At 35.8% G+C, this 12,680-nt stretch overlaps 1 protein-coding gene across 1 annotated transcript in view; it reads left to right on the top strand.

Annotated features, from left to right (window-relative positions):
- Positions 1 to 12,680, top strand: part of MAN1A2 (mannosidase alpha class 1A member 2) — a 139,142-nt gene that overhangs the window by 17,280 nt on the left and 109,182 nt on the right. The window contains exon 2 of the mRNA XM_084304509.1: positions 11,935 to 12,190. Within this exon, the coding sequence (XP_084160635.1) occupies positions 11,935 to 12,190 (256 nt within the window). The remainder of the gene's footprint in view (positions 1 to 11,934; positions 12,191 to 12,680) is intronic.

Below are 12,680 nucleotides of genomic sequence, written 5' to 3'. Positions count from 1 at the left end.
AGAAGTTTTGCTCCTGTGCGCCATTGGAAGAGGTTACCCATGCTGGTGGTGAGCCAATTCTCTTCATCCAGGGATGTTTTCCTACTGCTCATGGATGTGACTTCTCTGCCTTGGGCATACAATGAAGATAGGGCTGTCTTCTCCCTGACTGGAAGTTGGGTTGGTGGAGCTGTTGGAAGAGCTTCACAAGATTTAACCTGCCAGGGCTTGTGCTTACATTGGTGATCTCTGGTCTGGATGTTGTGTTGGTTGTCCAGTCAGTTAATTTATTCTTCTACCATTATTTTAATACAATAATATATATTATGATGCGTATATCTAGTAGTTGCCAGTTTCCAGTAGAACCCTCCCTTATTACTGTTGGCACTGTCTATGTACCTCAGAGCTCTATTATTAGTATGTTTTTTGGTATAAGTCACCTTTTAGCTACAATGTGCACTTTTGTTTCTGGCAGACCCTGTAATGGGAAGGCAGTGTGGACTCATCCATAGACAGAATATTGCTCCTGCTTCTTTCCTCATGTTATCTTTTGGCTGTCATCTGACCCTACCATAGCTAACTCAGGGAGCTAAGCCCATGCAACAAAACTCAGTGAACAAATGTCCAGGGCAACACAGCCAAGCCCCTAGGTAGTCTTTTATGTTAAGACCCTCAGTCAGTTCACCAGACACTGACAAGTGCCAGAGCTGGTGCAGTGCTGAGTGGGACCTTGTACTTGGCAATAGCTAGGCATTAATCAGCTTAAATATCATGTGAAACTGTAGCCCGAGCCTTGTTTTTTTGCCTCCTGCTGCAAGCTGATACATGTGAAACCCTGTTAAGGTATGTTTCTCTTCCTTTGCTGTTGACCTACATAGTAACTGATAGCAGAAGGTTGTCATCTTCTACAGCTCAAATGATAGGGTCTCTAATGGATGTAAAGCTCCAACATTAGAGTTGTGAATTACTGGGATGCTGAAATGATTATCATACCTTTTAGTGATTGCTGCTTCTTAGTTTTCTCTTAAATATATACATATGTACTTAGTTATATACAACAAGTGTCTTAATGGCACCATTTTTTTCCTTTCTAGTTTCCAAAACTCAGTTACTTCATGCTTTTAAAATTCAGCAACATATTATAGCTCAGTGTTTTATTTTTTTTCTTATTGTTATCGACTTAGTATTTTGAATTAAAACTTTCAGTCTGTTCTTAGAGTTGTCAGTTTCCTAGCACATATGGAGAGTGAGGCTGTCCTGGTATATTAAGTATTTAATATGTTAATATTTAGCACTTCTTACTGCAAGGTATTCATGCAGCTTTCTCTGTGATGTTCTGACATACTGGTTTCAGCAAGCCTTTGATCTCTGCTGGAAGAGTGTTTTCAAGCTATGTCTTGTAAAGGTAAACAGGTGAAATCCTGTTTCTCTTTTGCTTAAATTTTCTTTTATACATTGCTGTTTCTGTATAAAGTGAAATATTAGGAAACTGTTGGTAGCATATTTATTAGTCAAGCTGATATCACAGTGTTCTGTTAATTGAGCTAAACTACTTGAACACAAACATACTATAATCAATAGATGTGCTAAGAAATTCCTTTTTATCTTCACAATGTGAGTATTCAGGACAGAGAATTTCTCAGCTGGTTAAGACTCCTGCCTTAGGACTTGTTCAGTTTCTGGAGACTGTGTGGGGCCTTTCAATGATTCCTGAAGATTTTGTGCATGCCTCCAGGAACTGTTTTCTCCTCTGGGAGTATAATGTACAGAAGGGCGGGGAATTTGTAACTGTAGGATAAGGAAGAAGATCAGGAAAGAAGGGAGAGCAAGGAGATGCTGTCTGTACTGCACATATATAATTAGAGTTCTTTTGTTGTTGCTTTATTCTTGTTTCCTATTCCATCTCCTTCCAAAATTCCTGTACAGAGCTGAATTATGAACCTGCCCCATTTTGGTATAACTGTAAGGCAATGTAGCTAGTGCAGTGAGTGAAGGAGTAGCAAGTCGGTACAGTAGTGCTGAAGATGTAGTGCGAGCTCTCACAGCATATACTGAAACAGATGCTGGTGCTATGCTAAAAGGGACCCATGATTCATTTTCTGTAGGTAAAAAAGTTATGTAAGAACTGCATTTAAAAAAACAAACAAACAAAAAAAAAACAAAAAAGAAAAGAAAAAAAAAAAAAAACAACCCACAACTTTTCACTCCAGGGAACGTTAAAATGTTAAATAGTGTCGGAAGTGCTAGTTGCTCTACGTGTGCTCAAAAGGTTGAGAATTAAGGTGTAGTGGGAACATGTAATTTTGTAGTGCCTTGGTTTTCAGGTGTTTGAATATATATACATTTAAGTAATCTAAAATTAGCCATCTAAGTCTGGCTATCTTTGGGATTCTGTTTAATTGGATGTTGGGCAGCTTAAATAGGATTGTGGTTTTGCTAGGAAAAATGTTGCCATCAAAGCAGGTTTGTTTTAATTGTTGTAAAAAATGAGTATATACTTAATTTTGTGTAGCATAAAGAAAAATAAACATGTTTAGTAAAGAGCATAGTAAGTTTACTTCTGAAAAAGAACAACTTCATGCTGTATGGAAAATGCAGTAGTGTTTCAGAATTTGCAGCGACTTCTGTGATAGAATGCACCATTTTTATTTTCCTTCCTGGTTTGTGTAGTTGGGCTTATGCCTTTTTTCTTATAAGAAACTTGGTTTTGACACTAGTAGTAGGTTGGACATAAAATAATACTTAAGAACTTGATGCTGTGTAATGAAGTGCCCTGGTTCTTTCTCTCTTCTTGAGCATGTTTCAGTATCTGATTTGTGCTATTGACAGCAGTGGGACTGCTTTGTTTGTCCTATATGTAAGTGTGCTTAGCAGATGATGCACTGCTGTTGTATGAGAATGCAGTTCAGTGTAATTGTTTTCTCAGTATCTCAAGACCAGCTATGTGTCATTCTGCTGTGATCAAACGGTAAGTCTTGTAAATCAGGAATGAATACAGCATGCAAGATGTTGGCAAATGCTGTATAGGACTTGAGCGTGATTAGTATAGAGTCTAAATACTACGATAGATCACTATATACATATCTAAACTTACACAACAGTTTCCAGCTAGAGAGGTTTAGAGTGGAAATTTTTATTTTGACATCATTAAGTGTAATAGGCTTCTTGAATTTAAAAGTATCCTACAAGATTTTTGGTGTTGTTAAAATCTTGCATCAAAATGAGCTCTACTTTTCCAGATATTTGTTCTTACTGTCTTGCTCACTTCTAATTTTTTATCCTACCCGATGCTCTTGTCCTATACCTATTTCATTTTCTATTTATCATTCCTGTAGCCTATATACTATTTTCACTCAAGCTTCTTCCAAAGTTCTTCCATCTTTATTATTTTAAGGGAAAAAAAAAAAAAAAGAATGTCTCATGGGGTTACACACTGGAAATGAAGATAAAATGCTCCAGTCAATATTATGCCGAGAAGGTGTTTAGAATCCTTTTACATTTGGCAGGTGGTAACATTCCTCCGATTCATGTTTCTTGATCAAACATAAAGAATTCTGAAATATCATAAGCTTTTAGTATACTTTTTTTTTTTTTTTTTGAAATAAGATCAATTCCTAAAAATAGCTTTTTTTCTTCAGAAACAGCATTGCAAGTGATTTGACAATCAGGTTTGAGACTTTGCTCTATAGAGGCTTAATATTCTGCACAAAAGCAACCAGCTGCAGCCATTAAATGAATTTTCTTTAATCAACCTAAGTTCTGTTGTAATGCCTATTTTTGATTGTTAGTACCTTGAGGCAAATCTAATTGTATGCATTTTTCCATCATATAAATGAAAAAGATCTAAGGAAGTATTTTCATAGAGCTGTAGTGATTGAAAACTCTACATTTTTGAACTTTACGCATCGACTGCATTTTCTAAGTGTTTTGTCGAGTCACACTAAGACACTACACACAAAACAGTAAGCTTGCTTATGCAGTATTCAAAATGTGTGTAAAGCATTGTGTTAATTTATATTTATTCATTAATTAATTTTTGTTAATATCTGTTGAATTGAATATCTTCCTGAAATAGTTGGTTTGATTAATCTGAAAAATCTGTATGAGCTGATACATGAAATATCCTGTTCTGTAATTACGGTAAGCATAAAATGCTTACATGGTCTCTAGTGACCCTTCTTAGCACTGACAAATGTCCAGTTGCTATTATGAATGCAACTGTTGGAGAGTGTTTGCAGAAAACCTCTGCCTTTCTTCACCAAGTAAAAATTAAGCTGACTGTGCAGGCTATGACAGTGCTTTCAGGTGCCAAGAAAAGCATTAACTTGAATTTAGCGTATCTATCAATACTAAGGAATTTTTTTGCTTTTAGTTTTGCAGTGGGGTTGCTCTTCATGCATAAGGGATGTGCTTCAGCTGTCCAGTCCCTTTGGCAAGTTCTCTGAGTGCCCATTCAATCTGTATTTTTGAAATTCTCTCTAAATATTATTATTCCAGAGCTGCTTCAAAGGGCCCTATCTACATCACAAGATAAAGGAAAACAGTTGGGTACAGATAGATACAGAAGTTACAACAAGCATTGGCCTTTAATGATCAGCCATAAGAATTAGTAAATTTAACATTGGACTTCAAAAAGTGTCTGTATTCTTGCCATTCTGCCAGCGAAAATATATATAATGAGTAACAAGTTTTGCAGAAAGAAAATGCAGCAAGGCAGTGTAAGGATGTAAGTATCTGATAAATGTCTTCCTGACAGAATTGCTGAATGAACAGAACAAGCTGTGAGGGTTCCCTAAACATATGGGTTAAGAGAGACCACGTTTAAAATATGTGGAAACGAGGTAGAAAAACTTAGGTGTTGTTAAGTTCTGGAAAAAAAATAAAAATGCCCAGACACAAGCAATCTGGGTAATGGAGAAATTTGCACTGTTGAACAGAAGACGTGGGAGGAAGATTAAAAGTTACGGTTCATTGGACTTGAAGGTGACACCCAGCTATCTGCAAAGAAATGTTGGAGACTGATGTTTTTGCTTTACAAGAGAGATTGGAACGGAATCTGTGAGCTTCCATCACAGAGAGGAATTTGAGAGCTATGCTGAAAGTGTCTGAAGGCCCAGGCTTTTGGCCTAAGATAAAAAAAAATAATAATAAAAGAAATCAGACACATCATTACCAGGAAGCGCCAGTTTCTTCTCCCTGTTAACTAATGGTAAAACACGAGGGAATGGCACAAAGCTGTGCTGGGGAGGTTCAGACTGGATATCAGGAAAAAATTGTTGACCATGAGGGTTGTCAAACCCTGAAACAGGCTTCTGAGCAAGGTGGTTGATGCCCCATGACTGTCAGTGTTCAAGAGGCATTTGGTTAATGCCCTTAATAATATGCCTTGCCTTTTGGTTAGCCTTGATGTGTTCAGGCAGTTGAAACGGGTGATCTTTGTAGGTTCCTTCTAACTGAACTATTCTATTGTGTTGTTTATTGTTCACAGGTGGAAAGAAGTGTGTTGCAGAAAGCCTACATGCAGTTTAAGAGCGGTTATTTAGTATTAAAGGGAAGCAACTGTGTCATTGAATTATTTCTCACCTTTCCTTAGCACAGTCCAAAGAACTTGACTGATGAAAGTGAGGAGGACTGGTGTTTGGAGTGGCAACTGTCCTTGAAGAACAGCAAAGAAGCGAGCTAGCAGAGGATAACTTGGTATCAATAATAGTAAAGGAAGATGGGAAAAAAGAACATGAAGATCAAGGGAAAGTGCAATGGCAAGACAAATTTCTGAAACTAGAGGGAGAGGAATAAAAGTGCTTGAAGAAGGAAACACTTGTTTGTGTTATGACATGAGTACCGCTTGTCAATGCCAATGTAACCATCTGCTAGAAATAAGTTCTACTGTCACCTTTGTCTAAAAGGAACCACTCAAGAAGTGTGCACCTTTAGTTACTATCTGCTGCCTCTCATCGCCCAGAAAGTTAATCTATGTCCTTGCATGGCTTGAAAGTGTATTCTCCATATCCTAGGAAAATATGATGGGCTTGTAATGTGTGTGTATGTTATAAAACGGTGTATGTTGGAAGGAAAAGCAACTTTAATACTTAATGTGTGAAATGTTTTTTGAGTCACTGACTCAAATTTTTTTTCTTGTCTATCCATCTGCTGAGAATCCAAACAATAATAAACTGGTTGCTGTCTTGCTTTAGTAACCCTATGCTATGCTTTTTAGTGTGGGAGAGCAGTTGCTGGTCACCAGTTTTCTTTCCTTTATTTTAATTTTTTTTCTTTTTAAATCTTGAATGAACAAGCTTTAAAGCTTTTTTTTTTTTTTTTCTTTCTTTTTTTTTCTTCTTTTCTTTTCCTCCAGATCAGTTATTCAAAAGCTTGTTCTCTCACAGCAGGTAAGAGAGACTTGCATTAAAAGTCATCAGGGCAAGGGAAGCTTTCGTGGCTACTCTTAAGTTCAGAAAGTTCCCTACCTCATGCATATTTTTGTAGCACATAAAGATTCACCTACTGATTCTATTATCAAGCCTTACAACTTGTGGTCTTTTCTGAATGACATTTTGTCTGCTTGTGCAGACTGTGTACAATATTCTTGCATAAGCAGCTGCAATAGTTAACTACAGTGATTGTTTAAGAAACTTGCACCTGTTTCTGGTATGCACTTGTCTAGTTTCAGATTGTAATTATTTGGGTCTATTTATGGTCCTTGCTGGCAAAAATAGTCTACTTGATGATCCTTTTAATATTGCTTGTTTTAAAGATGCTACCAATGTAGTTTCACGGTACGTAGACCTCTCTATTTTGTCTCAAAATTTTTAGAACAAGCTGTTGGGGTGACTAAAGGAAGCAGCAGCTTTGCTTTAGGTAAGGTTTTTGAAGAATTACTCCAAATGGTGTGTATTATAAGAGCTTGCTAGTGTTGACTGGAGCAGGGGGATAGTTGGGTAGGGAAACCGTTTTTGACACATTGTGATATGTGTTTATGCTGGGACTGTTTCCAATCTTTATTCAACTGTGAATATGTTCTTAGTTTGGTCCTTTGAGGTCTCTCTTCTTTATCTCCATGATTTATTGAATGTAATGATATCTACACATATTGAACTGTTGCTGACTCTTTCTTATGCTGGATGAGGAGTTTGTTGGCATTTGGGTGCTGTTCGGTGGGGAGTGGGAGGCAGTGGGGAGTCTCAGTTGGTCACACATTTCAAATCTTTTCACAACTTCATTATGTATTTTCACTTATGTCATAATGCCTAAGAACTCAAGAAAAGTGATGTGACTTCTTAGGAGTGAGATTTTTCTTTTGCTAAGGTCATATACTTCAATATATTTGGTAAAATACATCTTCAGCTGGACATACAATATGACATTTCTTGCAGCTCAGGCTGTCCATCATTGGTAATTGCACAGTGAATTTCTGTCTGCAGAAGAAGCTCTTGCACTATCTACTGTAAACTCCCTCAAATACCTGTTGACCTTTCTCTTCATCTTACTGTTTTCGTATGTTTGTTTCAAAATGTCACTTCCTGGAAGGCTTTTGGCTGATCATATAGTTAGTGCTAGAGTTTTTCATCTTAATATGGAGTCTTTGCATGTTTTCTTCAAACACTTTAATATACTGCTGAGTGGGTGAAGGAAAGTAGACTGTCATTCAGACCTCCTTAATGAATCTTGTCAGGTTATAGTGCTGTAGAAATCAAAACTACTATATAAATGTATATAGTAGTTCAGTAGTAGTTTAGACGTGAGTTCAAAACTGTTCTGAATTATGGCTGTTCCATACACTTTGTTTGAATCTGGAAATAAATTAAGATGGTAGAATGATTCAACACCAATTACTTGTCCTGGGACTGAGAATTAAAGGGAAGGATGTAGGTAGAATCTTCATGGTGCTTGATTTTGGTAACACAAAATTGTGATAATGCACAAAGCATGTTACTACAGTGGCACACTTTAGTGAGTCACACTTACTCTAGCTACTCATAGTTAATTTTTTTCACATCTTTTTGGGGGATTGTCTGTAGGTACATGTGTGTTAACCACAGGCTTTACCAAAAATTTTATGCCTACAGATAAAGCACATTTATTGTAAAATAGTCTCTGCAAACTAGGTTCATGTGGATATACCATGAACATCTTTTTATGAAGGCCTGAAAGGCATAATTATCACGTTCTAAAAATTTCTTTTTTTTTTTTTTTTCAAAGGATGAGCCTCACGGAAAAACCTGATTTCAGTGTTTACTAGCAAAACCATTAGTAGATCTAGTCAAAAGGTAAATGGTATCACTTGCCTCCAGATACTGAGTTTGAAAACGAGAAACATGCTTCCAAAATACACTAACCCCACACTGAGCGTTTAAGAATCAAAATACTTCAATAATGCTTCCTGTTTCTCATTCTCCATAAGCCATGTCTTTGGTTTCTGCACAGAATACTCTTTCTTAGTGAAAATGTGACTGTGCAAAATGATCTCTAGTTCTGGCTACCTCATTCTGTCTAGCTGCATCTTCCACAAAGCCACCTTCAGCTAGCTTCAAAAAAGCTTTCCAGACTACAGACCTATGGTTTCAAGTTTTTGAAGGACTGCTACTATTCATCTGTATTAATGAGATTGGATTTGATGGTCATAAAGAGGAGCTCAGTGCTTCATTTTTCATTGTTTAGGAGAAACTGAATGTGACGTGGATGATACTATGAAAAGTGGCTGAAGAAATTCTTTAAAAGCCTTTCAGTCAATGCATCTGTTAAAGCATTTTGTTACAATTCTCATGATGAAATATATAAAGGTAATAGTGCTACTATAATTTTTAACTGCAAACATAATAGCACATAAGAAAAAAACAAAGTGCTAATACAACAGTCTGTGTAACAAAGCTTTTTGTTGACAGCATGTGTTATCAAGTGATGTCAGATTTTGTCAAACTGAGAACAAAATGTGCCTTAAAGTTCTTGAGCTCGTGTGCTGAGCTAAAGAGTGCAGCTGAGATGTATATACATTTTAACTTAAAAATATACTGTGTATTTATGTGATAACAGTCAGGGCTAGTGCGCTGGGGGGTTGAACTGTGCATTTCTTGAACGAGAAGCCTGATTTACTGCACTTTGACTTAGATAATCCTTCACCAGAGAACTGTAACTGTCATACACCTTACACAAAATAGATTAATCTATGGGGATTGCTCTGTTATTACTGTGCTAAGTTATAGAAATATTTAGCGCAAACATTTTTATAGTCCATGAGGATAGAAATTGTCAAATAAAGTTTGTGAGACAGTAACTGAAATTGTATTCAATTGGTTTTTAAGAAATTTAGGGAATCCACTTTAGTTTTAGTCGGTTTTCAAAAGCAGTTTTTTAAGATTAAGAGAATTAATAGTTTAAAATCAGAAAATGCTAGTTAGTGCATTAACACTTCATTAACGTTTCAGCGTGCTTTATATCTGCATTAATTCTGATTTCTGTTTTGTACGTTATGTTGAACATAAACTTTCATTAACTAATGCATCTCAAAACATAGCAGTCTTTATCTTACATTTCTTTTCTGTGCTGAAATGTAGACTATCACTTTAATACATTAAGACTCCTATTTTTAGAATGATGCATTTAAAATATCAGGACAAGTTGGTGATTTTTTTTCCTTTCAGTTTGTTTTTATCTATTTTACTGCAACTTATCTGGTTAATTTGAGATGTTTTACAACAGGGTTATTATGCGCATCTTCCCATTCTGATCTGCTTGAGTGTCCTTTCCATATTCCCTCTACTCTGAAGAAGTTTTTACCTTTTAATTGTGTTAGAGAAGACATTTTGAATTTCTTCCATTCCTAAATTGGTACATGGCCTGCAATATTCTATTCCATATAACAGCTGTTCTTAGTAGTTATTTCTGATGGATACCTTTTGTGCTTTCTCTTGGAAATCTGAGTATTGGCATACAGTATAGAGAGCATGTTCATGAGGTATTTTTAATAAGAAAGTAGATGGAAGAAGAGCTTTTTAAGATGTGTGTGAATATGCTTACTATGCTCTGCCTTATCATTGTAGGGCAGTATTTCCAAGTTTAGGTTGTCACATCTGCTCAGGAAAAGCATACCCTTAGACTGTTCTCTTTTAGGTGCTGTTAAAATACTTTTCTTTTTTTTTTTTTTTTTTTTTTTTTTTAATTTGTGGGCTTCTTTTCTCTCTGCCCCAGTTTAGATCAATTCTGCAAACCATCTGGCAATATTTTTATATCCAGAGTGCAAGTGTTTTTATCCTTTTTTTTTATTATTATTTTCATCATCTTTGAGATATGGCTGCTTGATTTTTTTAATCCTTCCTGTTTGTGTCTCAAAGCCCCTATTAATACTTGAAGCATCCCAGTAGCCATTATTAAAAATGCAGTAGACACTGTAAAGAAAGCAGAATGTCTTTCTTCTAAAACATATAAAACATAACTTCATGCAAGTTACTCATATTGCCTTTGTTCTCCAACCTATTTTGGAAAGGTGAAACAGTGCTGTATAATAGTCATGACATGATCTATGAGGTTAATAAAAACAGTTCTGCTCTACTTGGAAAGCTCAGTAAGGTCTGTCCATATTCTTAAATATTGCAGTCTAAATATTCCAATGCAGCACCCCAATCTGTTACTTAGTTTGGTTGAATCTCTGAAATGTTACCAGTTTATCATAGATGTCAAATATTTTTAATAAATTTTATAGGAAAAATAGCCCAGTTTAAACATGTAGGTATCTTCTACTTTTTTGTTGTTAATGTATGGTTAACAGTTAATCCCATGGTTGTGTTTTCTGTAAATTTTGGATTGGCTTTTCATTGTCATGTATCAGAAAGCGATTGTTCCTTTTCATTAGTACTGCTTCAACACACTGGAAAAAAAAAATGTCATTTGTGTCAAGTGACTCAGCTCCTACTAAAAGTGGTTAGGCCAAGCTTGGTATCTCTTATGTGGTTTGCTGCATGCCTTCTCTTCTTTCCATTATCCACTTAATGTTTTTCAGCAAAAGAGTATTTTTTTGTCCAGGTAGGCAGAGGGTAGGGAGTGTATTGTTTTTAATCTCTGCAACTATTTTGGCTTACATTGGTCATTGAACAACCCTATAAAGAAAAATAAAAAGGTTTTGTTATGTTGAGGGTCATGATGTGTATTTTCCTGATGCTTTTAAGTATTTTAGGATGTTTTTCATTTGTTAGAATAACCTCTTGTTTAATACCGGCTTTAAAACAGCTCTCCTTGTTTTGTGTATGAATCTCATCTTTTACTGATCATTAAAGATCATGGTGCAAGATTGTGCTTAGAACCAAGATATTGTTGCTTTTGGCAACAGTGAGTTTCAAAGTCATGCTTTATTAAAAACCCTTATGTTCTTAAATTGCTTTATAATTAACTCTGCCTTTAGTTTGTGAGATTTATAGATGATACCAATCAGAACAATAAGTACTGAATTCAAGGCAAAACACAGCGTGATGGGGTTTACAGCTCTTGCTGCAATCTCATTGTTAATAAGGGCCTTACTGCAATTTTTTGTAGTTATTACTCCAGATCTTGACAAGTTGCACGTGATGTATTATTGTGCAGAAGGTGAGGAAGAGCCCTTTTGATTATATTAAGACTGATTGTTAGATATGCCTGTGCGTATATCCTGTAGTTGAAGTACAGGATGTAGAGCTTTTCCTTTCTAAAGTCTTGAATAGATAAGCAAAGGTGCTTAGGTATAATCCAGAATACCTTATGGTATATTTTTCTACAATACTTTCACTGATGTGTGTGCTGTTCATCTTTTGAGCTTCATGGCAAAATTGAAATATGTTAATGCACATTTCTACGCAATAAACTTGTCTGAATCGTTAGAATTATTTAGAGTAAACCAACTTGGAATGTGGCTTCTGTTTTGAAGCTGCAGTTTGTTTATGATCAATGTATTTTTAGTAATGAGATGCTGACTAGCATTTGTGTCTCTAGAGAAGAAGAGGAACGTCTGAGAAATAAGATCCGAGCAGATCATGAAAAGGCTCTGGAAGAGGCTAAGGAGAAATTGAAGAAATCACGTGATGAGATACAAGCTGAGATTCAGACAGAAAAGAACAAAGTAGTGCAAGAGTTGAAAAAGAAAGACAGCAAGCCACTGCCCCCTGTTCCTTTACCAAATCTTATAGGGATAAACAGTGGAGAACCAGCAGACCCGGATATTCGAGAGAAGAGGAACAAAATTAAAGAGGTAAATATGATGATGTGGTCCTACCCATTCTTGTATCTGATAGTAGTTATTTATGACATTTAGTGGTTATGTTTAAAAAAAAATAAGAAAAACAGGACTAGAAATCTTTTTAATTAACAGTAAGTCAAAAGTACAAATCAAGTATTAATAAATATTGACAGATTATTGCATGTTTTTTCTTCTGATATTGGAGTGTTAAACTGTTATGCAGTGAAATATTAAAAATGATTTTTTTCTAGAATTTGGTGTTATGGGGGTAGAATGGGGATGGTGTTGTAGTTGGTCATTAAGGTGTGGAACAGGAACGGTGTATCTTTAAAGCAGAGCCTGACTTTATCAGGTTCCATTGAAAGAATATGGTATGATACAGTGTTGCAAGATAAATGTTTATGAAATTGAATTGAAAAGACGGGGGGGGGGGGGGGGGGGGAAATGACCTATTGCTAAGATTAGCAAATTACCAAATTATCATTTGCTTTTCAAAGTCAGT

This window comes from Netta rufina, assembly GCF_964035555.1.
Source record: "Netta rufina genome assembly, chromosome: 1".
In the NCBI taxonomy this organism is placed as follows: domain Eukaryota; kingdom Metazoa; phylum Chordata; class Aves; order Anseriformes; family Anatidae; genus Netta; species Netta rufina.
This window is presented reverse-complemented; position numbering and strand designations above follow the sequence as displayed.